The following is a 26678-nucleotide window of genomic DNA, read 5'->3' on the forward strand; positions in this document are numbered from 1 at the left end:
CAGCTACAGCTCCAATTCAACCCCTAGCCTGGGAATCTCCATATGCTTTGGGTGCAGCACTAAAAAGACAAGTCCCCCCCCCCCCCCCAAAAAAAAAATTTGTGAGCAGGAAATGCAAGTGGAAAGAGGGGGCACAGAGTGAAAAGAAGGACATCTCAGAGATATTTGCAGAAATTACTTAATTCTGGGTAGATAGGCTTAAATAGAGAAGTTCTACCCTTTTCCATTTACCTTTTTTTTAAATGGCCACACATGCAGCCTATGAAGTTCCCTGGCTAGTAGTTGAATCACAACTATAGGTTCAAGCCTGTGCCACAGCCATGGCAACAGCAGATCCTTAACCCACTGAATGAAGCCAGGGACTGAATTCACATCCTCATAAAGACAACATCAGCTTCTTAACCCAGTGAGCCACAACGGGAACACCTCCATTTTCTTCTTACAGGTTTTTATCTTATCCTCCAAAACTAAACCATATTAAGTTACTGAAAATATAGTTAGTTGTTGGGATGGACATGTATCTATCCTGTTTTCCCTTTCCCATCAGATACAGCTCCCTAAAAAAGCTATATATATATATATATATATATACACACACATATATATACACTCTCAAACACAAAACATGCATTCAAGTGACTTACATTTTCATAACATTTTAATACTTAATAGAAACTATATACAATAATTTTTTATTATATCTTAACATAAGACAGCCACTACAGAAATTTACAGTAGGTTAGAAGATGGATGGTCCAGACCTGCAGGCTATTTTCTCAGAGGCTATAGGGCAGAGTTCATTGAGGGAAGGGGGTTCAGATTACCCAGTTAGATGAGAAGTAAGGAAAGGCTAAAACACAGGCTGCTAGACAGAGATAATCAGCCATTAGGTCCATCAAATATCCCAAGACCTGGGAAACTGCATTGCAAAAATCTCTCTCCCCTTAGGCATAGTCCCAAATACTCTGAATCCCAGCAGCTCTGACTGGGTAAGAATCGCTCATCTCTCTTCTGTGTCTAGAGTGGGAAGACACTAACATCTTTTAGACATTATTGGTCCCTTCCCCCAATATTTAGTCTGACTATAGCACTTGATAATCCAGAGGAAAAACAAGGTAGTCTGGGTTGTCTTTCAGTAGAGCTGGTCAGGAAATACTTGCTTAAACACTGGGAAATACTAATCCTCCAAAGTCAACTGGTTCCCAAAACAAACTATCAACTGACAGAAGTGGATTCTAGCTTCCCATTTGCAGTAGCCACTCCACTTTGAGGCAACGATGCAGAAGCTTTCTCAGAATTTCGAAATCCCTGTGATCTGCACCCATCTCCAGCCATCTGCATCTGGCCCTGTTAAAAGAAAGTCACTCCGGTTACAAACTCATTCATTGTGGTCCGAAGCATGAGTGTGACTTATACAACGCCCATGTATAAGCAACACAAACAAGACAGCAGATAGAACTTTAGGCAGTTGCTTTTGCCCATACTTAACTATCCTGATGCTTGGAGTCATAATTCACTTTTTCTCTATCATTTCTGTGGCTCCCCCAGTCAAAAGGAGAGCTGTGGGTTGTTTCTTCCAAATGAAATAGCCATTCTCTGCTGAGGTTCCAGAACAGCCAAGAGATCACAGGAAGACAGTCCTCTGGGCCTCTGCTTGAAACCAACAGCTGTAGTATATAACTGCAGGTCTTCAGTCAGGGCCATTAGTATCTCACCCAACAGCTCAAAAAAGCCAATCATATTGCTTAACTCTATGATGAAAACAATCCCAGTGCTAAACTCTCCACAGAAGCAACCATTTACCTACATTCCTTGTCTCAAACTTTTCTAGTTAACTAAATAAATCTGTGTCCTGCTCTCCCAGATTTGGGACCAGGGCTATTAACTGTACTCTCTACAGCACATCTGGAGAACTGCCATCTGAGGCACCTTTCCAGCTACTGATGATACCCGTATTCCCTGGGAGTACATGCTAGCCATAGCCAGCAGCAAACCCTCTGTTTGGCCAGGGTTGTCCTTCACTTGCCAAAACATCCACTGAGCCTTCAGCAATTTCTTTGACTGAATGATCTTCAAGGGTCAGTGAAGGATCAAAGAGCAAGGGTGAAGGAGGGCACTGCATACTGTCACCCACAACATCCAAGTCCTAGGAAAAGAAAGAGAAAAAAGCCTATTAGTACCAAAGGAACCATTAAGCTAAAGTTTGCCTAACTTCCAACAAACCTCAAGGCAATTCTTCCATGCTTCCTTCACCACTTACCTACCTTTAAATAAAATTTCCCCAGAATATTCAACAAATGGGATAAAATCAAAAAGCTCTAAGAACTTTTTTCTTGCTGCTAAGTATAATGCACAGACCACTACAGTAACTTTAAAAAGCATATCTTTTACACAGGAAAATTCAGAGACAAAAAGCAAAATAGCAGCTACCAGGGACTAGGGATAGAGAAGTGGAAGTTATAGGTTAATGGGTACAATCTCTATTTGCACTGATAGAAAAGTTCTGGATATTAACAGTCATGATGGTTGCATACCACCACTGAATAGCACATTTAAAAATCGTTAAAATGGGGAGTTCCCGTTGTGGTGCAGCAGAAACAAATCCAACTAGTAACCAGGAGGTTGTGGGTTTGATCCCTGGCCTTGCTCAGTGGGTTAAGGATCCAGCATTGCCGTGAGCTGTGGTATAGGTTGCAGATGTGGCTTGGATCTGGCGTTGCTGTGGCTGTGGCGTTGGGCAGCAGCTGTAGCTCCAATTCAAACCCTAGCCTGGGAACCTCCATATGCTGTGGCTGCAACCCTAAAAAGTAAAATAAATAAATTAATTAACTAAAACGCTAATTCTTGCATTACAAATATTTTACAACAAAAATATTTATTAAAAAAAGTATATTACTGGGAGAGTTCCCTTTGTGCTCAGTGGTAATGAACCAGACTAGTATCCATGAGGATGCGGGTTAAATCCCTGGCGTTGTTCAGTGGGTTAAGGATCCAGCATTGCTGTGAGCTGCAGTGTAGGTCACAGATGTGGCTTAGATCCTGTGTTACTATGGCTGTGGTGCAGGCCAGCAGCTGCACCTCTGATTCAACCACTAGCCCGGTAACTTCCATATGCCACAAGCGTGGCCCTTAAAAAAAAAAAAGACAACAACAAAAAAAAACAGTATATAGTATATTATCCCTAAGACTAACTAGTAAACATCTAAGTTCACCAGTGATGAATCTAATATGGACAATCAGCACAACTGCAAATTATAACGAAATACTGCCTTAAAAGACTGGAAAACATGGGACCATCTGATCAGTGTAACCCCAAAGCAAGCCAGTGAACAAGAGACAGGGATGGGGAAGAACAGAAGGACAAAAAACTCAAAGTCCTTCTGAATAGCCAGAAAGTATTATTCTGGTTAAGTCCCTAGCCCCAAAGAGTAAGTCACTGATTCTCTTGTTTGTTCGTTTTTTGTTTTTCTAGTTGCACCTGCCGCATGTGGAAGTTCCCAGGATAGGGGTCGAAATCAGAGCTGCAGCTGCAGGCCTATGCCATAACTGCGGCACTGCCAGATCCTTAACCCACTAAGCAAGGCCAGGGATCAAACCACATCCTCACACAGTATGTTAGGTTCTTAACCCACTGAGCCACCATGGGAACTTCCAATTCCCTGATTCTTAAACCTAACATAATCAGATTGCTCTTTACAAACAAAAAACAAACAAACCCCCACAAATAACAGCTATTACATTTTGCAGATTATGTTTCTTCCAATTGAATTGGCCATTCCCACTGGGGTGCTGAAGCCAACAGACCATAGGAAGACACTGCTTTTGGCTCCTGTTTGAAACCAACAGCTACTGCAAACTACTGGTCTTGATTCAGGGCCTAAAGCATTATGAAGGGTCAGACATAATATCAAACTGACTTTCATGACTCTCCTTTCTAAAAATCTATTGCTAAATCACAAGTGAAACCTACTCAAGGGTTTTGTACTCCTCTATGTCCAAGCACCTCTACAGAAGCTTTATGTTTCCAGTAACTTGGCTTCATAAGAGAAGCTAAGTTCCATGCTTAAAAAATTAAGTCTTCCTGGAGTTCCCATCATGGTGCAGTGGAAACAAATCTGACGAGGATCATCATGAGGTTGCAGGTTCAATCCCTGGCCTCACTCAGTGGGTTAAGGATCCAGTATTGCCATGAGCTTTGGTTTAGGTCGCAGACGTGGCTTGAATCCCCCAGCTCTGATACCACCCCTAGCCTGGGAACCTCCATGTGCCGTGGGTGCGGCCCTAAAAAGACGAAAAAAAAAAGTCTTCCTGATTACCAAAAATAAGAATCACATCCTCAAGATAATTAAAGAACACGCTGGATGTAAAGCTGTTTACATGGAACAGAAACATAAGGCAAAGTATACTTGGCTACCTAACATTTATTTCAATTGTGTCAGAAATGTCTGTACTATCCACAGAAACCAATATCCTCATACTGTTAAGAGTGTGAATTGTTTTCTCCAATTACTTTAAAAATAATTTTTAATTTTTTTTAATTTTACGGCCACACCTGTGGCATATGCAAGTTCCCACGCCAGGGACTGAATCCAAGCCACATCTGTGGCAATGCCAGACCCTTTAACCCACTGTACCAGGCTGGGGATGCAAACCTGTGCCTCCTAAGTGACCTGAGCTGTTGCAGTCCAATTCCTAACCCAGTGCACCACAGCAGGAACTCCTCCAAGTCTTTTAACATGCACAATGATTACACACTTGATCCTTGAACAAGGCAAGCATTAGGGGTGCCCTTGCCCACAGTCAGAAATACACACATGAGTTCCCTGGTGGCAGAGTGCTTAAGGATGTCACTGCTGTGGTGTGGATTCAATCTCTGGCCTGGGAACTTCTGCACTCCACAGGACATGCAGAAGGAGGGAAAAAGGAAGGAAAGAAGAAATCCATGCATAACTTCAGTCAGCCCTCTGTGTCCATGTTTCTGCACCCTCAGATACAACCAAGTGCACATCATGTAGACTGTAAATAAGTATTTACTGGAAAATTTCTGTATATAAATGAACCCATGCAGTTCAAGGGTCAAATGTAGTAATTAACGTGGCATTTAAAAGAACCCATTTAAAGAGTGTGGCAAAAGTTTTCCAGGTCTGAAAGTGAGAGTGGTATGGAAATTTTTCAAAGAAAAATAGATACTGAAAAGGCTTTTCTCACATATTCACAGTGTTGTCTGTTATAAGACTTAAAATTGGGAACAGAAACTAAAATAAGAAGAAAGGATCAGCAGAAATGTCTATCATAAAAAGAATGTTTACAGGAATGTATATCAGTACACAAGGATAATCCACACTTTGTTCTGATCTCAAGGAACAAAGCTCAAAAACACAGAACAAGCTTATAGATTAAAATATTAAATTGTTATTTGTCAAATATCCTTGGATCAAGGGACAGAAAAGAGGCAAGTGTTAATATCCAGAATGAACGGCTGAATTTCTGCCAATATTAATATGTGATACCTGGTCCTCCCACAAGTACAGTTACAATAAATTACCAATAAGTTATAGAAACAACATAGGTAACAAGTTAAGATAGCTGAATGCACTTCATATAATTGAAAAATTACTTTTTTCCAACACAAGACTAATAAATGTATCTGGAATTTATGGGAAGATGAAAATTATTTTCTAAACTGGACTGTATCTAACATTTTCTGGAAAATGTCTGCCTCCAAAGATTAAGAATAAAACTACTTTCTAATGACCAATGTGATTCATTTGAAGCACATTAATACAAACATAATAGATGATCAAGTACAGTTATCATTTTTAAACCTCTAACCACAAAATAAAAACCCAAAAGATTCTCAAAGTTACTTCTCATATATCCTCTAAAAAATTCAAGCCATAAAATAAAGATTAAAAGACATGACAATATATTTTTAAAATATTTTTAAAATTAAGATTCCTTAAACTTAGGATTCCATTCATTTATGATAAAAATTCTCCAGAGTGGGCACAGAGGGAACCTACCTCAACATAATAAAGCCATATACAACAAACCCACAGCTAACACCATACTCAATGGTGAAGATATGAAATCACCTCCTAAGATCAGAAAAAGACAAGGACACTCACTCTCACCACTTTCATTCAATAGTTTTAGAAGTCCTAGTCACAGCAATCATAGAAGAAAAAGGAAAGAAACGAAATTAGAAAAAAAAGGAAAACTCACTGTTTGCAGATGACGTGATACTATACACAGAAAATCCTAAAGATGCTACCAGAAAACTACTAGAACTCTTCAATGAATCCAGTAAAGTTGCAGGATGTAAAATTAATACACAGAAATCTGTTGCACTTCTATATACTAACAATAACGATCACAATGAGAAATTAGGGAAACAATCCCATTTACCACTGGATCAAAAAAAATAAAATAGCTAGGAATAATAAACCTACCTAAGGAGGAAAAAAACACGTACTCTGAAAACTGTAAGATGAAAGAAATCAGATTTTACAAACAGAAAGATATGCTCTTGGGTTTGAAGAATCATATTGTCAAAATGACAATACCACCCAAGGCAATCTAAAGAGTCAATGTGATCCCTATCAAATTACCAATGGAGGAAGTTCCCCTGCAGCACAGGGGGTTAAGGATCCAATGTTGCCACAGCTGTGCTGCAGGTCACAACTGCGGCATGAGTTTGATCCCTGGCTCAGGAACTTCCACATGCCATGAGTACAGCCAAAAAAAAAAGAAAAAGAAAAGAAAATTACCAATGGCATTTTTCACAGAACTAGAACAAAAAAGTTTTAAATTTCTATGGAAACACAAAAGACCCCAAACAAAGCAATGTTGAAAAAGATGGAGCTGGAGGAATCAGGCTCCCTGCCTGACTTCAGACTACAGTACGAAGTTACAGTAGTCAAAATGGTATAGTACTGGCACAAAAACAGAAATATGGAAGATAGAAAACCCAAAAATAAACCCACGTACATATGGTCAGTCTATGACAAAAGAGGCAAAAATACACAATGGGGAAAAGACAGGCTCTTTAATTGCAGCAGTATCTTTTTGAATCCCTCTCCTAGAGTAATGGAAATAAAACCAAAAACAAACAAATGGGACCTAAATAAACTTAAAAGCTTTTGCATAGCAAAGGAAACCATAAACAAAAAGACAGCCAACAGCATGGGAGAAAATATTTGCAAATGATGTGACAATCAAAAACTGGGCAGAAGATCTAAAAAGCATTTCTCCAGAGAAGACATATAGATGGGCCAAAAGGCACAAGAAAAGATACTTAGCACCACTAATTACTACAGAAAGCAAATCAAAACTATAATGAGGCATCACCTCACACCAGTCAGAATGGCCAACCTCAAAGTCTACAAATAATGTTGGAGAGGTTATGGAGAAAAGAGAATATTCGTATACTGTTGGTGGGAATGTAAATTGGTACAACCACTATAGAGAACAGTATGGAGGTACCTTAAAAAAACTAAAAACAGAGCTACCATATGATCCTGCAATCCCACTACTGGGCATATACCCAGAGAAAAATGCAATTTGAAAAGATACATGCACCCCAATGTGCACTATTCACAACAGGCAAAAAAACATGGCAGTAACCTAAATGTCTATTGATAGAGGAATGAATAAAGACATAGTAAACACATACAATCAAATATTACTCAGCCATGAAAAAAGAATGAAATACTGTCATTCGTAGTAACATGGATGGACTTAGAGGTTATCTTAAGTAAACCAAATGCCATAATATTGCTTATATGTACAATCTTTTTAAATGATAGAAATGAATCTATTTACAAAACAGAAGTAGACTCAGACATAGAAAACAAATTTATGGGAGTTCCCGTCATGGCGTAGTGGTTAACGAATCCGACTAGGAACCATGAGGTTGCGGGTTCAATCCCTGGCCTTGCTCAGTGGGTTAGGGATCCGGCGTTGCCGTGAGCTGTAGTGTAGGTTGAAGACGCGGCTGGGATCCCCGCGTTGCTTTGGCTCTGGTGTTGGCCGGTGGCTACAGCTCCGATTGGACCCCTAGCCTGGGAACCTCCATATGCCGCCGGAGCCGCCCAAGAAATTGCAGAAAGACAAAATAAATAAATAAATAAATAAGTATTTTAAAACGCCTTAAGTATCACTGTTCACCTATGATCGCAAATCTCATAATCTTTTAATATTTTCTGTTAATATTTTGTTATTCTGTCGTAATATTTTGTGTTAATATTCCTCAAAGAGCAAACAAGAATATAATCGTCAAGCATAACAGCTCTATTTTCTTAGGTCTAGATTATCAAAATTTGAGAAAGAAAACACTTTAAAACTAATGGCAGGGAGTTCTTGTGGGGGTTAAGCATCCAGCATTGTCATTGCAGCTTCTTGGGTCACTGCTATGGCACAGGTTGGATCCCTGGCCCACAAACTTCTACATGCCTCAGGCTCAGCAAAAAAATATAATAATAATAGCAAAAAACAGGTGAAAGGAGAAAAACCAAAAAGGTCAAAACAAACTGTTCTAGAAATTAACATTCAGATGAAATAAAATAACCTAATATATCTATGTAAAACACATGTGCTAGTTTAGTTTCTACATATGTACGTTAATATCTGAAGTGAACTGGCAATGTAGTGTTTATGAGGTTATTTTTTAGACCTTATTAAACTGGTTCATGGAGTTCCCGCTGTGGCTCAGTGGTAAGGAATCAGGTAAGGAGCCGGCAGCTGTAGCTCCTACTTGACCCCTAGCCTGAGAACTTCCTTATGGCCGTGGGTGCAGCCCTTAAAAAAAGCTGTTCCTAAGTTTAGGGGTGGGGGAAAGACAGCACCTCTTTGGGTTTTCATCAAATGTAAAATGAAGGGAAGTGGGGGAAAAAATTAACTAGGGCTATCCAATACCCTCTTCAATACAATCTCACTGGAAAAGTTTGGGAAGCACTGGAGTGAATAATTTCAAAGGTTCTCATATACTATGAATCTATTTGAAAGAAACTTTAAAAAGCAATTATTCTCAGGATTAGAGCATAAGTTCTAATTTTATTATAAATAAACAAAAATCAAATTTACTAAACCTATAGATAATATATAACCAAAAGGGGAGGGGAATTAATTGGAGTCAGTTTATTCTTAATGCCACTTTTTCAGATATTAGATCTGAAAAATCTGATCTAACAAGATCAGATCTGTCCTGATGTATCTTTTTAAGTAACACTCCAGACCACCCAAATCCTGCTTCTATGCCTAGGCAAATAATCTTGCAACCTATACTGAATTTTCCATTTAGATTTGTCACTTTAAATGTCCTAATTATATATGACACCTTTATTACGAAATTCAGAAGATTTATCTTCAGAATAAATTAATAAAGACCTTTACTAGAAGGCTAGGTATTAAGCAAAGTTCTAAGACAAAGATGGAATGTCAACTGATCCCTAAAGTGGGTGAAGTAATAGGATAGTGGTAATTAGGGAGACATGCAATCAGAGATGGGTTTATGGGCTGGGACAAACAGGGAACAAGATGAAAAAGGTAGTCAAGTGTACACACTTAGAAGGCTATAAAAGTAATTATTTAAGGAGTATTGTTCTAGTCCGTTCACAACAGAATCTGTAATAACGTAGCAAAAATGAAACTTAGCCAGAGCTAAGTTTAGAATTATCTGGGGTTGAGTGGGGTGGCATGCATTAATCAGAAAACAACAACCCTTACTACAAAAACACAAGATTACACTGTCAAACAGATATCAGAATTCAACTGTATTACTAAGATTCTAGTGAATTACTCACCTCGTGGATGGGCGTCAAATTTCCCAGCTACACAAACCCAAATATAATTGTGACTTTTCAACTTTCTTTAGTTTACAATCAATTTTCCTTATCAGTCCCTCAGAGGGAAAAAAGAAAAAAAAACAAAAAAACACTTCTGCAAATTTAAACTCTCTACATGAACATGTTAACATACAAATACAACCATAAGTATACCCTTTGAAAAATTTTATCAAAACTGTGGGTTTTTTTTAAAGCACAAAAGACTAACCTATTCTCACCATTAATAAATTAGGCCCTACCTCAAGGGCCAACCAAGCAGAGCTTCTCTAACTTACATCACTGAACTCCAGAGGTAAACTCTCAGTGGGCTGAAGCTCAGCAGCACTCAAGTACAGATCCATGGGGCCGGCTTCCAGATCGTCTGGCACAGACAGTACCTGCTCGGGCTTATACATCTGAGGAGGCAACTGGAAATGCAGTGGGCAGCAGGGATCCTCAGAGAGGCTTATAGGAACTGGTTTGTTGCAGGGTACCTCTTCAGACCCCTGGCAGCATTTGAAGAGAACCTGATTCGTGTCCTGACAAATATCTGTAGAAAAACGGTCAAGGGAAATAAAATGCATCTATCGGAGGCCCGAAAAAAAAAAAAAAAAAAGAGTAGTCCTCCTTGTAAAATTCAAGGTTTGGACTATACAAAATAATTGGTTACATTTGATACAGAACCAAATGCAGGCAGTAGTTTTTAAAATTACTTCTCAAACTGTCATTTACTATCATAATCTTAGCTCTATCAGTAGTGTAAAACTAGTCTCTAACTTCCATTTCAGGATCTAGTCATTTAAAAACACCACTCTGTTCTCCTTATTAGGATCAAACACAAAACATTTCAAAACATAGTGCTAAACAAACAGTAACAATCCTAGAGGTCTATATATCTACTGATAAGAAACATGCCATGGATGCAAACAGCTTGCAGAGGTCCCTACCAACCCCTTCTAAGAGTCAAGAGATACAATGTTGCTTCTGCTGTTAAGCAGAGGGTAAAAAGTTTGTAAAACCCTTTTGACCTTTGTTTCCAAAATGTTCACAATAAACTTGTTTAAAGAAGAGGGGTGGAATGGGGGGTTTCCCCATCTTGGCTCAGTGGTTAACAAACCCTACTATTATCCATGAGGACACAGGTTCAATCCCTGGCCTCGCTCAGTGGGTTAAGGATCCAGCATTGCCTCGAGCTGTGGTGTAGGTCTCAGATGTAGCTTGAATCCCACATTGCTCTTGCTCTGGCGTAGGCCGGCGGCGACAGCTCTGATGGACCCCCAGCCTGGGAACCTCCATATGCCAGAGGTGCGGCCCTAAAAAGAAAAAAAAAAAAGAGAGAGAGGGGGTTAGTAATAGTAACTAGGTATCCTAGGTATCATGTCCTGACAGGACATTAAAATCAATTTCCATGGCCCCCACTTTTTTTCAGGGGATGTGTCTGCAGGGGAGTCCTATTATGATCCCAGAGAGAAAGGGAGGAAGACAACTGCTTATGAGGGCCCAAGGAAAGGAATCACTCCAGGACCTCTAATAACTTCTGTTAAGGGTAGAAGCAGAAAAGGGCTATACTTCCAAGTTGGCAAAGCTCTGTAGGATGAATCAAAATTGAAATTATGATTAGAAAACAAAATTCCGATTCAAGCCAATCTACAAAATACATTTTACCATTTCCTGAAATCCTAACTACATGGTTATTTTCCCTAGATTAACAAACATAACCCTTATTTCAAACTGGGGATTATTTTTAAACCAGAAAGCACAACTTTTGATAAATGGATTATACCCAGGGTTATAGAAATAAAGGTAATTTTCATCCCCTAAATTTTAAGGTAATTTTTTAAAATTAAAAAAATCTAACGTAGGAGTTCCCGTCGTGGTGCAGTGGAATCGAATCTGACTAGGAACCATGAGGTTTTGGGTTCAATCCCTGGCCTCACTCAGTGGGTTACGGACCCAGCATTGTCATGAGCTGTGGTATAGGTCGCAGATGAGGCTCGGATCTGGTATTGCTGTGGCTCTGGCAGTAGTAACAGCTCCCATTAGACTCCTACCTAGCCTGGAAACCTCCATATGCCGTGGGTGTGGCCCTAAAAGGACAAAAAGGACAAAAAAATCTAATGTACATTGTAATTTTTGAACCATTAACACCTCTTGAAAAAAGCTATTTTCTTTCAATCCATTCCTAGAACTTGCTAAACTCTAAAGCAGAGTTTCACAATCTTGCCACTACTGACATTATGGGCCATCTGTGCAATGTACAAAGTTTATTCACAGTATTCCTGGCCTCTGCCCACTAGATGACAGTAGCACCTCCACCAGTTAGGAAATGCTTCCACACATTACCAAATGGGGGCCAAAACTGCCCCAGCTGAAAACCACCACTCTATTTTTTCTTTTTTGGTGGCATGTGGAAGTTCCCAGGCCAGGGACTGAACCCATACTATGGCTGTAACCTGAGCCACAGCATTGACAATTGCAGATACTTAACCCCCTAGGCCACCAGGGAACTCCTGAGTACCACTACTCTAAAGGAACAGTAAATATCTCAAAGTAAACAAATATTAAATGAAAAATCAACACTCAAATGAATAAACATGTGAATCTAATGGAAACAACCAGATTTGCAATTCCTATGTGCTTAAGAAGCTGAATGGAATTTAAATTATTAAAATTTAAAACGTTAATCCATTAAATGTTTTAATTAGAACTTTTTTTCATGGAATTCAAAGGACTTTCACAAGTCTCTTATTCATCTAGTATCACAATATCCTCAAAAAAACCCTCCCCCATCCTCCTCCACCCCCTTTCCTTTCAGATGGGGACAACAGACAAAAAAGGGAATGGTTGACCTACAACTAGAGTCTGGGTCCTTCACTTTCAGTCCAGTGCTGTCTCCATTAGACCAGAGTAAAGAGTTAACAGGTCACCAATGGCAGTCGCATCTTTCTCTGGGATAAGGACTTAAGGAAGGGTAAGTGACTTAGGCAACTATGGAGTGGAAAGGAAAAGAACATAAAAGAAAAAAAAATACTTCCCTTCTCTTTTCAAATACATTTCATTTTCAACTTTGCTTTTTAAAACATTAATAAACTGAGTATACTACATTAAGAAAAGTCTAAAATACTCTTTAATATCCATTAAACTGGGGGTTTTTGCCTTATAAACCAATTTACGGTCGCTGAAGAAAACCTGAAAAGTACAAAGCAGAGGAAAAAGAGGGCATTCATAACCCCACATAATTCATAATCCAAGTCATAGTTCTGTTACATTCCCTCCCAGTATTTAATTCCATGTATATTCTACCCAATTCCATACTCCATTTGCATTACTAACATCTTCCTATGTCATTCATAAATTTTGTTAAATATATTAATGCCTGAACAGATTCCATATTATGTTGTCACAATTTTCCTCTCTATCCCCCATCTCTGAAAATTTTAAGGCTACGTCCAGTTGGAAGAACTTTATGTAATAAATATTGATTGGCACTTGATTATCTCCTTAAAATAAATTCCCAATGGTGACATTATCATATTGAAGAATATAAATACTATCAAACTGTTTTCTAAAAGCCTGTACCGCTTTACAGTCCCAATGGCACTGTTCAGTAGGGCCCATTTCACCATTCCCTCATTAACAAACTTGTTTTATTTCCCATTTCACTTTATAGTTTTCAACTATCTGTCATTTCTACTTTTGGTCTGTCCATAGATAGCTTTTGCCAAGTCATGTTTTAAGCATTTATCTTTAGTTATTAACTACTTCACACAAGCATTTCATATATTAAGAACAGTAATCCTTCACTAGACATTGGTGGTACAATAATTATAATAAATTGGTAAAGCAGTTAAACAGAATAGAAAAAAAATCAGTTTTCCTTTTAAAGGACCAAGGAAGTTATTCCCTTCCTATTAAAGAAAATACATTTTACTTCCAAATATTTTAGTATCTTGCCAGACAAATGAAATCCAGCAAGATTTACACCTTTCACATAATGGAGATAGTATTTAAAAACTGCATTTAACTATGAAACTAACTTTCTCCTGTTCAAAACATAGATGCACTGGGCGTTCCCATCGTGGCTCAGGGGAAGCAAAGCTGACTAGCATCCGTGAGGATGCAGGTTAGATCCTTGACCTTGCTCAATGAGTTAAGGATTCTGCAATGCCATGAACTGTAGTGTAGGTCACAGGTGCAGCTTGGATCTGGCATTGCTGTGGCTGTGACGTAGGCTGGCAGCTACAGCTCTGATTTGACCCCTAGCCTGGGAACTTCCATATGTCACAGAAGGTGGCCCTAAAATGGACAAAAAATATAGACAGACAGATAGATAGCTGCACTTCCACAATCCAATAAACAACTCAAAGTTTTACAGCCTTACAAACTTTCAGTTTTACAAAACTTACTTGTAAGTTTCCAATTTGAATGAAATCTAAAATATACAAGTCAGGGACCTGACCATACAAAGAGATTAATATTTAAAGGAAGCTCACAGTTCAGAATCATCATACTATTTTTGCTTGTCTGGTTTTTTTTTCTTTTGGCCACACCCTCAGCAGGTCAAAGTTCCTTTGCCACAGCAGCAATGATACTGAATCTTTAACCACTAGGCCACCAGGGAACTCCTAACCTACTGTTTTTGGATCCAAAGAAAATTTTTTTGTGGTAATTAGATTTAACAGGGTTTTGTTTTTGTTTTTTGGTTTTTAGGGCCATGTAAGTCCCCAGGCTAGGGGTCAAATTGGAGCTGCAGCGGCTGGCCTACGCCACGGCTCATGGCAATGCCAGATCCTTAACCCACTGAGCGAGGCCAGGGATCGAACATGCACCCTCATGGATACTATTGGGTTCATTACCACTGAACTACAATAGGAACTCCCAGTATTATAATTCTAATGAACAAGTTAAATCAAGGATCTCTTAAATTTTGGAACCCCAGTATTAATCAACTACAAACAAGTATTAGCCCACATCTAACAACCAATGTCTCAGATGTTTCTTTCTAATGAATTGACCATCACATCTCCAAAGTTCTGAAACAGCCAACAGACCATAGAAAGACACTTCTTTAGGCTCCTGCTTGAAACCAACAGCTTCAGCAAACTGCTGGCCTTGATTCAGGGCCAAAGGAAAACAAAGACCTTCAATTAATTAAACTCACAGATCCCCACTAGCCCTCAGTCTAGCTAGCAAACTGAACAGAGTAAAAAGATACGAGTAAGGCAGTGTCTGGTCATTGGAAGAGACTGATTGGAACAACGAACGTCATCCACAAAGGCCAAGCACCTCTGACTGGAACGAGTGGTATGGGCCTAAAATGCAGAAAACAGATAAAGTCAAAACAAACCCACAAAAGAATGTAACACTAATTATTTATGAGAATTCTTAGTTATACACATAAGAAAGGTACATCCTTAAAGCCCAGAAACTTCAACATTTAACAAATTTATTCACCAATACTCTACAAAAAGAAAAAAAAAATTTTAAACTCATGTCCAAACAATGAGTCAACCATAATTCGAAATACACTTCTGTCCATGTCATAAAAGTGGGATATACGGCCTAGTGTCTGGGGGTTTTATGGCCATGCCCATGGCTTTCCGAAGTTCCCAGGCCAAGGACTGAATCCAAGTCACAACAGTGACCCAAGCCACAGCAGGTCATTAACCACTAGGCCACCAGGGAATGCCAGCCTAATGGTTTTCAAAAGGTTTTCTTTTAGCATTTTTAAACCTTATTTTTTTTTTCTTTTTTTTTTTTTTTTTTTGCTTTCTAGGGTCCACCCACAGCATATGGAAGTTCCCAGGCTAGGGGTCTTATAGGAGCCTACAGCTACCAGTCTATGCCAGAGCCACAGCAATGCAGGATCTGAGCCGCATCTGTGACCTACACCACAGCCCGAGGCAACCCCAGATCCTTAACCCACTGAGGGAGGCCAGGGACTGAACCCAAATCCTTATTGATCCTAGTCAGGTTCTTTAACCGCTGAGCCACGAATGAAACTCCCTAAACTCTTATGTGTAGCCTTAAAAAATAAAAGAGATAAAAATGGAATAACTCTTACTGAAGCAGAGACCAGGGCCTTGAGAAACAAATTTAAGAATGATCATTTAACTCTGCTTATCAACCTTACTTCCTGACATTCACTATTACTCTTTCTGCCTTCTAAAATAAGAGACTAAAGCTAATGTGTGTTCTGTGTCTGTTCTGAACTGAAGAATTTCTGAACCAAGTACTTAGACATCTCTGGCAACCCATCAATATGTAGGTGGAAACAGAGCCCCGAGAAGGATCAGTGCAGGCACAGAAAAGATCAGAAGGGAACTAAAACCTATGTCTCCGGACTTCTAGATAAGTGCTCTTTTCAATATATCCCATGTTCATTAAGTCGGATTTCAATTCCCTTCAACAATTACCCTAACTTTGTAAATATAGCACATGTATACATCTTAGAGCTATATACACAAATCACCTGTTGGGCGGCACCATCTGTGGCCAGCATTCTGCGTTCCTTCAGCTGCCTGTGTAGTAAGGCTTCCACTCCATAGCGCTGACGATATCGCCGAAGACATTTTAGACGCTTTAAATTCTCTCTTTCTTTGGCCAGAAGTCCCTCTGGGCCAGTCAGAAGACTACTACCTGGAAAGTCACAATAGTCAAGATGTTGACTATTGTCAAGCAACCAGTCAAGGATGCCTCTCCAAATTAACAAGAAGTAAACAGGGAAATCTCTGCCCATACCTGACAGTTTCAAGACAGGTAACAAGACAGAAATTAACCTAACTACACCAAATTCACATGCTAAGCCCACAACAGTTTGTTAGAACTGGCATAAAACTTGCCTAGAGCTTCATGTTCTACTTTGCGATTGTGTAAGTAACGTCGCTTCTTCTCTTTGAGCAGATGCTGAAGTCGTTTAAACTGGTCAATGTACAAAGACTGCAAACGAATTAACTTCTCACGCATAATTAGGGCCACTTCTTCTGCTGTGTAGACACCAGCATGTCTAGAATAAAACAGGATTCAACAAAGCATATGAAAGCAAATAAAACTCAAGCTTAAAAGGAGACAAAATTTAGACTTATGTTTGCTATTCAACAAGCAGTCGGTGCTAAGACGATCACCTCATTAAACAGGAATGTTTTCACATAGCATTTTGCCACTGAAGTTCTGCTATTAAAAAGCAAAACAACAAAAAAAGAAAATTCCCAAGTATGGACGCTAATATATGATTTCACTGTATGGGGAAGTGGAAATGTTTATTTTCCCTAGTTATCTGCATTGTGTTTAAATAGGAATGAAGATATAGAATACTTAAAAATTTCATTAATTTACATCCTTGTTCTATTTTATAGTGTAGAAAAATCACTTACCAATCAGGACAGCTTAAAAGTGTTTAATTTGGTAACATGTATCTCAATATATTTTAATTAAAGTACACAAAGTAACAAATAGGAGTTCCTATTATGGCTCAGCAGGTTAAGAACCCAACTAGTCAACTAGGTTTGATCTCTGGCCTCACTCAGTGGGTTAAGAATCTGGTGTTGCTGTAAGCTATGGCACAGGTCACGGATGCAGTTCAAATCTGTTGTTGCTGTGCCACAGGCCAGCAGCTGCAGCTTCAACTCAACCCCTAACCCAGGAGCTTCCATATGCTGCAAAAGCTCTTAAAAAAAAAAAAAAAAACACTATTTTTTTTTTTCCGGACGCCCTGCCACGAAATTCTTGGGCCAGGGATCAGGTTGCCTAAGTCATAACCCAAACCTCAGATGTGGGAATGCCAGATCCTTAACCCACTGTGCCAGGCCAGGGATTGAACCTGCATCACAATGCTCCTGGGACACTGCCAATCCTGTTGCACCACAGCAGGAATTCCACAACTTCTAATTAAAAAAAAAAAAAAAAATCTGGGAGCTCCCTTTGTGGCTCAGTGGTTAACGAATCCAACTAAGAACCAGGAGGTTGCGGGTTTGATCCCTGGCCTTGCTCAATGGGTTGGGGATCCGGCACTGCCATGAGCTGTGGGGTAGGTTGCAGATGCGGCTCGGATCTGTCGTTGCTGCGGCTGTGGCGTAGGCTGGCAGCTACAGCTCCGATTCGACCCCTAGCCTAGGAACCTCCATATGCTATGGAAGCAGCCCATGAAATGGCAAAAAGACCAAAGAGAAAGAAGAAAAAAAAAAAAATCTGCATTTTGGAGTTTACACAGGCCCTCGAAATACCAGTCACAACAGCTGACCTATGTCCTCAACTCATTTCCTTGACAGTATTTTCAAAATACAGCACCCTGAGTTAATCTTTAATTGCCAAATATCTAGACACACATCAACTTTAAGATTGGAGTTCCCATTGTGGTGCAGTGGAAACGAATCCTACTATTATCTATGAGGATTTGGGTTCAATCCCTGGCCTCTTTCAGTGGGTCTGGGATCTGGTGTTGCCACGAGCTCTGGTGTAGGTCACAAATACAGCCTGGATCCCATGTTGCTATGGCTGGGGTGTAGGCCTGCAGCTGTAGCTCCAATTGGATCCCTAGCCTGCGAATTTCCATATGCTGCAAGTGCAGCCCTAAAAAAAACAAACGAACAAAAACACACACACACAAAAACACACACAAAAAAAAAAACCACGAAAAAAACTTTATTATACTTTGCCACCAAATATGAATAGGAACTTTAAAAAAATATATTCTAGTGATTAATGAGACCACATAAGCAAATAAGTTAAATGGCAGTTTAATTAAAGATGGTTTCCTGCCTCTGATTTAAGTAACTCAAAATTTAAGAGATTAACTACAGGAGTTCCTGCTGTGGCACAGGAGATTAATGATACTGCTTGTCTCCATGGTGTTGCCAGTTTGATCCCTCGCCCGGGGCCAGCACAGTGAGTTAGGTAGGAATCCAGCTTTGCTGCAGCTGTGGCATAGCCCACAGATATGGCTTGGATTCAATCCCTGGCCCAGCATTCCAGTGAGCTATGATTTAAGTTGCAGATGTGGCTCAGATCTGGCATTGCTGTGGCCAGCAGCTGAGTTCCAATTCAACCCCTAGCTCAGGAACTCCCACATGCAACAGGTACAGCCCTTAAAAAACAAACAAACCAAAAAAAACCCATTTTTTTGGGTTCCATTTGTCTTGTGTAATCATTATAGACACAGAGTAAGCTAGACATACACCTTGACTTAGTATTTTATTTTGATTGAGTAAAAGTTATTTCTGCTATTTAAAAGGCAATACAGTAGTTCTCACTGTGTCACAATAAGAATCCAACTGCATGAGAGTTCCCATTATGACTCAGTGGTAATGAACCCTACTAGTATCCATGAGGAGGCGGGTTTGATCCCTGGCCTGGCTCAGTGGGTTAAGGATCCTGCGTTGCCATGAGTTGTCGTGTAGGTCGCAGATGTGGCTCAGATCTGGCGTTGCTGTGGCAAGGCAGCAGCTACAGGTCCAATTCAATCCCCAGACTGGGAACCTCCATATGCGGTGGGTACAGTCCTTTAAAAAAAAAAAAAAAAAATCCAAATGCAACAGCTTGGGCCACTGGGGAGGCACAGGTTCCATCCCCAGCCCAGCACAGTGGGTTAAAGGATCTGGGCAGTGAATTAAAGGATCTGTAAGTCACAGCTGCAGCTCAGATTCAACCCCTGGCCCAGGAACTTACATATGCTGCAGGTGTGGCCATTAAAAAACAAAATTAGTAAAATAAAAATGCGTGTATATATATATATATATATATATATATATATATATATATATATATATATATAGGGTACTGTTGGTTCCAGTTGGTGTAATCGCCAGGTAAGAAGGGCTGACTATGGTACTTGGGCAGCCTTGGATTTTGGCACTTGAAGCAGATCCTAGAATCAGTCCCCCTCAGATTATAAGGAACAACTGTACTTTAGTAGGCCAAAAAAATTTCTTAATAATATCACTGGGATAATTAAGGGAAGCTTTGTATTTCATTGCCTAGTAGCTGAGCACATCTGGGGCTTTATTTTCTCCTTTGAATGTTCCCTTTAGGGAAAACCGACTTTAAGTATACCAGTCCTTTTTAACATTTAATATTTTTTTCATAAAATTAACTGGTATTCTGGTTTGTACAGTGATCTCCTGTAAATCAGACAGAACATGTCCCCTGGAGACTGATCCACTCTAGATTACTACTGACAAAATAAATTTTCTGGACCTTCAAAACTGAGTGTTTACCACACCAAAATACAGTCACTTTGGCATTTCTGGAACAATGGAGGGGGGACAAGGCGGTATGTATATATATGTGTGTGTGTGTACACACACATGCGCGCATGCGTGTGTTTGTATGTGTGTATGTCCTTGCTATAAAGTTTCTACTTAGAGAATCCTTCTAGAAAGAAACTTTCCTTCTCAAATTATTTTTATGGACTTTCCATACAACTACCTCCTGAATACCTGACTACACTTAGATTACTTATATAGATGAATTACTCTACTAAGAAAATGTAACCCTAAGTGACTTCTTATAAATTTTAGAATCCAAGGAATGAAGAAAATGTTATTCTAAGAATGTGTCAAACAGTTAAGTCAGGAAGTTCATTACCCCCCACTACTTAGAGTTCTTCCATTTAAACTGTCAGTAGAAAGTGTTAAGATACAGAAGTCAGAAAGAAAACAAAAACAAAAACCTAAGCTAAACCCAAGCCACAAGACATAGAAATATGAGATTTTGGAGTGGTCTACAATTCCTCAAGTGATCATGAGTTAAGCAGGATCTTAGTAAGATATAATTAGGTTGATTACTCACTGCTGGGTTTCTAAATCAGTTCTTTTTTAGGCATGAAACCAAAAGCTCCTGCACACCTTTTAATTTTCCTTAAACAAATAAATACATAAAACAGAACTTAGGGGAAAAAAAGTACTCAAATATAATCACTTTATTATTCCTGAGGTTTAAGCCAAGAACCAATTCACATCAATTTTCTCCTCTCTAACTTGATCTCCACCCATCTCCCCCCATGTCCAAAAACTTTTCCAAATTACAAGACTCCTAAAAAAGAATCAAATCCTGCCCTGAAGGAAGCAAGATGGTGATGAACGATGACACACTTTAATATGCAGAAGCTGGGAGTTCCCGTCGTGGCGCAGTGGTTAACGAATCCGACTAGGAACCATGAGGTTGCGGGTTCGGTCCCTGCCCTTGCTCAGTGGGTTAACGATCCGGCGTTGCCGTGAGCTGTGGTGTAGGTTGCAGACACGGCTCGGATCCAGCGTTGCTGTGGCTCTGGCGTAGGCCGGCGGCTACAGCTTCGATTCAACCCCTAGCCTGGGAACCTCCATATGCCGCGGGAGCGGCCCAAGAAATAGCAACAACGACAACAACAAAAGACAAAAGACAAAAAAAAAAATATGCAGAAGCTATTTTGCTCACAAACAGCTAAGCTATTTTCAACTCTCCTGGTTATTAATCCATTAACAGCATGCAGTACTATATTCCACATACTAAACACTAAAACATTTAAAGCCTTATGTGGAGTTACAACTTACTTTAGGGGATCTTCTTGATCACTGTCTATGCTATCAGCTTCACTGTCAGGGTCACCTCTCCATGTCTGATCCACAGTAATGGGTTCCTGCTCCCCATCACTCCAGCTGTCTTCATCTGAGGCAAGGAAGGGAGAGCAGCCATTAAGACTTCCCACCTCTGTAACTCCACCACACAAAACTAGATTAACCCAAATCTTAAATTAGAAAAACTTAGTACAGAGGCACTGGCAAATAAAAATCAGGCATTGTCACTGCCATAGCTTGTCACTGCTGTGGCGTGGGTTCGACCCCTGCCTGGGAACTTCATGCTGCAGCCAAAAGAAAAAAGAAAAAAAAAAAGAAGAAAAGGAAAAAAATACACCCCAAATATGAATACCTATAACATAAATGAATTAACTATGCTCTCAAAACAGAAAGGCCAACTCAAAATGACTGTTTCCTGAATTACCTTACCTAACAAAGATGTTAAGTGTAAAAACAGCAATGAAGGAAGCAGTCATAAACTCAAGAAAGTAAACCTAAGCACACACTACTTAAAACCAGAAAGATTAGTGAACAACACGGCATTCCTGAATTCTCACCAAAAGGCAAATGAATTAACAATAATACTATTTTATCAAGTGCCAAATATGTTCAAGGCACTGTGCTAAACCAATTTATATTTTTTGTTTTCTTCCTCTTTTCTCACCCTAAAGAAGTTTCTTACCCAAAATTCGGCTGGCTTCACTTCGGCTACTTTCTGGAGTCTGAGACCCCAGCTCTGTCTTAGCATATGAGCTCAGCTGGCACAAGAGTGTTTCACCCACAGGCCCTGGATTCGTCTTCTTCATTTGAGCATGAAGTGCTAGGGCATTCCTACGCGCATGTTCAGCACAGAAGGACACCCTAAGGAGATAAAATATTCACATTTATACTCAGGTTCCTTCCTGAAGGAGTTCAGTGATTTTTAGAGACACTGATCATTAGATTATTTTCAGGAAACTAAAATGACCATTGTCTTCATTTACAAATTAAAAATGTCAATGAGGCAAAATATATTAACTGGCCCAAGACCAACTCATTTGGTATTACTAAAGGGAAATGCAGGTAACAAAACCTACTGCTCTACCCATTAAACAAAACATTCCAACTATAAAAATGCTGACATTTCACAACATCATCAGAGATCCACTTCCATCTTTCAAACTGGTTCTGGGAGCTCCCATCGTGGCGCAGCAGAAACGAATCCAACCAGGAACTGGAGGTTTCGGGTTTGATCCCTGGCCTTGCTCAGTGGGTTAAGGATCTGGTGTTGCCGTGAGCTGTGGTGTAGGTCGAAGACAAGGCTCGGATCCTGAGTTGCTGTGGCTGTGGTGTAGGCTGGCAGCTGTAGCTCCATCAGACCCCTAGCCTGGGAACCTCCATATGCCATGGGCGCAGTCCTAAAAAGACAAGGGGGAGGAAAAAAAAAAAAAAAAAAGCCTGGTTCTGGAAGGCAACTCTACATTTTACTTCAGTATCAATCCACTGTAGGTAATAGGATATGAGACACAATTTTAAAATCAAAAGATACAGAATTATCTATGTTTCTGCATGGATACTTTTGCTTAATTGATGAAAACCATTAAGTCTTTCCAAAAAGAACACACACATAGAATGTGCATGGCCAAAAGAGCCATGCAACCTAAGGTTAAGAATAACCCAGAGGGAGTTCCCCTTGTGGCTCGGGTAACAAACCCAACTAGTATCTATGAGGAAGTGTGCTAATCCCTGGCCCCGCACAGTGGATTAAGGATCCAGTATTGCTGTGAGCTAAGGTGTAGGTTGCAGAGATATGGCATGGCTGTGGACCTCTAGTCTAGGAACTTCTAGTCTAGGAACTTCCATATGCCTCAAGTGCGGCCCAAAAAGGAAAAAGAAAAAAAGAAAAATCTAGAGTGTCCCTTTATTTTACAGGTACCAGAAAAAATCCAAAGACATTTAACGAAGTGGCCCAACTGAGAGTGGTCTCCTTCCAGTTTTCACCATTTTAAAAAGTTCTCCAAGGATATATCCATAACCTCAATGTTACAAGCATGTGACCAAAGAACTGGCTAGCTATTTCCCAGCCCACATCACTTAAAATCTAAAAGAACAGAAGTTCCCTCTACTTTTGTGGCAGGCTGCAGGTTAAGGACCCCGCGTTGTCACCACAGCAGCTGGGGTCGCTGCTGTGACGCTGGTTCCATCCCCGGGCCAAGAACTTCCACATGTCATGGACATGGCCCCCAAAAAACAAAAACAAAAACCCACAACAAAAAACGTAAAAGTACAGATATCTATACATATATACCCGTCTTTCTTCTCAGGCTTCGGAGCAGCACAAGGACATCTTTTTCCATTCTTCGTGGATATATAACTGCACTGCTTGAAAGGTGCATTCTTGTCTTCAAGGATATGCTTAATGCAAAACTCCTGCCCCTCCAGACGAGGCTGCGAGCATGGGCGATGAGTAAACGAACAAGACAAGGGCTCCTGAGACCTGGGCACTGGGGTGATCCTTCCCCGATTGGTCGGCAAGACGTGGATCCGAATCCTGTTCATACCAAAACCTGCAGGGTCACACAAAAGATCAAAAAGCCCTTCCCGAAAATTCCTGCCCCACAGTAACCAGGCAGACGGCGCGTGGCTTCTAAAAGACAAGCGGAAGTCACGCTCCTTCACTCCCTCCGCCCAGGTCTCCCAGCCCAAGCCTCCCCGGGCATTAGTGAATTTGCCTCACCTCAACTTCCCCCGCCAAGGCCGCCCCACGCCGACCACCACCACGTAGACTGTGCGGCCGCCGCACAAGGGGGCCGCGCCAGCGCCCGCACCACGCGGCCGCGCAACGCTGCAGCGCCGCGCCCGCGCCCCCACCCCCGTCTCCGCCTCCCGGCTCGCCGCCTTTGTCCCGGTCCGCCTGAGAGCTCACGCCTGGGCCCTGCCCATCCTTGGCGGCGCCTGCAAGCGCCATTTTGTCCTAAGTCTCCGAGCACCGGAGAACCCAAGTCCTGGGAGATTATAAGAGGAGAGCGACCCTGACGTTGATTGAGGGAGCAGGGTAGCAGCTCTGAGTGGGGAGAAAGGGCGAAGTAGCACCCCGAAGGCAAAGGCGAAGAGCAAGCAACGCCGCCATCTTACCTCCGCCGCGCGCCGCGCTGCTGCCTTCTGGCCGCGCCAGCCGCTTCTAACGCGGCCCCATTCCTTTCCCGGCTCCCACTCGCTGATTGGGCACGACGCCTACGCCTGTGCGTCACCATTGGCTGAGGCCAGCTACCTATCAAGTCTGAGGGGGCGGGGCGCTAAGAAAAGGCGCGGCTTGAGTGGCTGAGAAGAGCTGTCCGTCAGCAACTTGCTCATGAAAGTGAGGCGGAGCTGAGTGCGGGCTCGGGGACCCGCTAGCAGCGCTGGGTTTGTCTTTCCACCTCCCCGCATGGCTGATTTGCAGGTCGATTATGGCCGCTTTATCTGTGCACTAGGCCGCACCTACACCACCACCGTTACACGGTAGGCACAAAATCGACAGGGAGGCCAAAGGATCGTGGTACATTTGACTCTTACTGTTTATACAGTAAAAGGCTTTAGTTTTGTGAAAAGTTAATTTACAGAAACATTTTTTGAGTATTTACTGAGTCTGGGAAATTATATATATAAACATTTCTTTTCAGAACAGTCCTAAAAAGTAGAAGCTACAATCTCCATTTTACAGATAAGATAACAGAGGAACAGAATAGGTTCGTATCTAGTAAATAGGGAATGGAGACAAATTTGAACCAGCCCTCATTCCTTTTTTTTTTTTTTAATACTATTACTGCCGCACCCGTGGTATATGGAAGTTGGTTGGCCAGGGAATCAAATCTGAACCAGAGCGTCTACCTACATCACAGCTGTAGCAACGCTGGATCCTTAACCCACTGTGCCAGGCTGGAATCACAGGCACCTGCAACAGAGACAAGCCAGATCACTAACCCACTGCTCTATAGCAGGAACTCCACGAACCATTCCCTCATTCTTTATCCCTTTATTCCTGGTCATACAGTGAAAGGCATTGGACTGAGACTTGGTAAATATGAGTTCTGGTTGAGGCCTTGATTCTCTAAAATTCTGTACAATACCAAGCTAAATCATGCAGGTATATAGAAAAGGCAGGCACAATTCCAATTTTATCATCCTTTAAGGCTTTTTAATTAAAGCATCTCTTCTTTCATCTCCACCACACCTCTGGCAGAAATAAAATAATTTGGGATCTTTTTTGCATCCCAAGCTTCACAAGCTCTCCTAGCTGTTGTCAGTTTCATTTAAGTAAGCTATTTTTCCACTACCAATGAGCAGGTGAGCATAGGGAATCTACAATGCTGGGGAACAGCAGTTTAGATAAAAAGAAGTGATTAAAACCAAAATAGGGGAGGGCTTAGAGGTGACTTTTCCCAGGGATTAGGGCAGTCCTAGAAGGCCCTTGCATGAGATTTGTTCATTCAGCAAATATTTACTGAGCACCTAAGTGCCAGCCAGTACAGATATAGAGAGAACAAGAAAGATAATCCTGCTCTTTTGGAGTAAACATTCTAGAGTAGTTTGGGATTACGGATGCAATACAACCATTAAATAGCAACTATGAGTTATATACATATGCTAACCCTCCCAACCCTCATTGGTTATAAACACCCTACAACTCAAAACTAGGGGAGGCAGCCACATTACAAAAAATTGGGGAATCTTCAACCTAATGAGGTGATATCAAAAAGGAAGAGTTTCTGCTGTGATGCAGCAGGTTAAGAATCCAGCATTGTCTCTGCAGTAGCTGGGATTTGATCCCTGGCCCAGGAACTTCCACATGCCACAAGTGCGGCAAAAAAAAAAAAAAAAAAAAACTAATACTAGGACCCTGCACTTTCTGTAGTCATTGGGACAAACACTGAGAGTCATCCTTGACTTCTTTCTCTTCCAGCCTTATAGCAGGTGCTGGTCCCAGCTTCAAGATATGTGACTCCTCATTACCTTCAGCATTTCCAACCTGGTCCAAGGGATTCTCATCTACTACCTTAATTATTGTGAGATTCTCCTTACCCTTGACTCCTTATAATCCATTTTCAAAACAGCAGCTCAAGTGACCATTGTAAAACCTACGCTAGATCATGTCACTTCTCTACTCACCGCCTATCAATGGTGCTCTATTTCACTGTCTTTATGATGGTTTAAAAGGCCCTGTGGTATCCAGACTTCTGCTTCTCTATTCAATTTACTCTCTCCTCCTCGTCACTCAATTCCATACTAGCTACACTGGCCTCCTTGCTATTTCTCAAACATGCCAGCATCTTCTCATCTCAGAACC

At 40.8% G+C, this 26678-nt stretch overlaps 1 protein-coding gene and 3 non-coding genes across 7 annotated transcripts in view; all 4 read right to left on the bottom strand.

Moving 5' to 3' along the window:
* Positions 1–630: 630 nt before the first annotated feature.
* Positions 631–26678, bottom strand: part of KANSL2 (KAT8 regulatory NSL complex subunit 2) — a 32954-nt gene continuing 6906 nt past the window's right edge. Inside the window, exons 1-10 of one of the 4 annotated variants that reach the window (XM_047788110.1) lie at positions 24488–25135; positions 23661–23919; positions 22056–22234; positions 21350–21464; positions 16667–16830; positions 16297–16463; positions 15040–15136; positions 10223–10374; positions 2027–2146; positions 631–1347 (exon numbers count right to left, since the gene is read on the bottom strand). In XM_047788110.1, the coding sequence (XP_047644066.1) occupies positions 1216–1347; positions 2027–2146; positions 10223–10374; positions 15040–15136; positions 16297–16463; positions 16667–16830; positions 21350–21464; positions 22056–22234; positions 23661–23911 (1377 nt within the window). In that variant the 5' untranslated portion in view covers positions 23912–23919; positions 24488–25135 and the 3' untranslated portion in view covers positions 631–1215. Of the gene's footprint in view, positions 2147–10120; positions 10375–15039; positions 15137–16296; positions 16464–16666; positions 16831–21349; positions 21465–22055; positions 22235–23660; positions 23920–24487; positions 25157–26678 lie in introns of those variants that run through there. The other 3 variants (XM_047788107.1, XM_047788108.1, XM_047788109.1) reach the window with 3 other exon arrangements.
* LOC125131873 (small nucleolar RNA SNORA2/SNORA34 family) lies at positions 1566–1704 on the bottom strand. The gene has a single exon (XR_007136053.1). It is a non-coding gene; the product is annotated as a small nucleolar RNA SNORA2/SNORA34 family (small nucleolar RNA).
* LOC125131872 (small nucleolar RNA SNORA2/SNORA34 family) lies at positions 3749–3880 on the bottom strand. Its single transcript, XR_007136052.1, has one exon. It is a non-coding gene; the product is annotated as a small nucleolar RNA SNORA2/SNORA34 family (small nucleolar RNA).
* LOC125131871 (small nucleolar RNA SNORA2/SNORA34 family) lies at positions 14815–14951 on the bottom strand. The gene has a single exon (XR_007136051.1). It is a non-coding gene; the product is annotated as a small nucleolar RNA SNORA2/SNORA34 family (small nucleolar RNA).

The sequence above is a fragment of the Phacochoerus africanus genome, chromosome 7, assembly GCF_016906955.1.
Source record: "Phacochoerus africanus isolate WHEZ1 chromosome 7, ROS_Pafr_v1, whole genome shotgun sequence".
In the NCBI taxonomy this organism is placed as follows: Eukaryota; Metazoa; Chordata; class Mammalia; order Artiodactyla; family Suidae; genus Phacochoerus; species Phacochoerus africanus.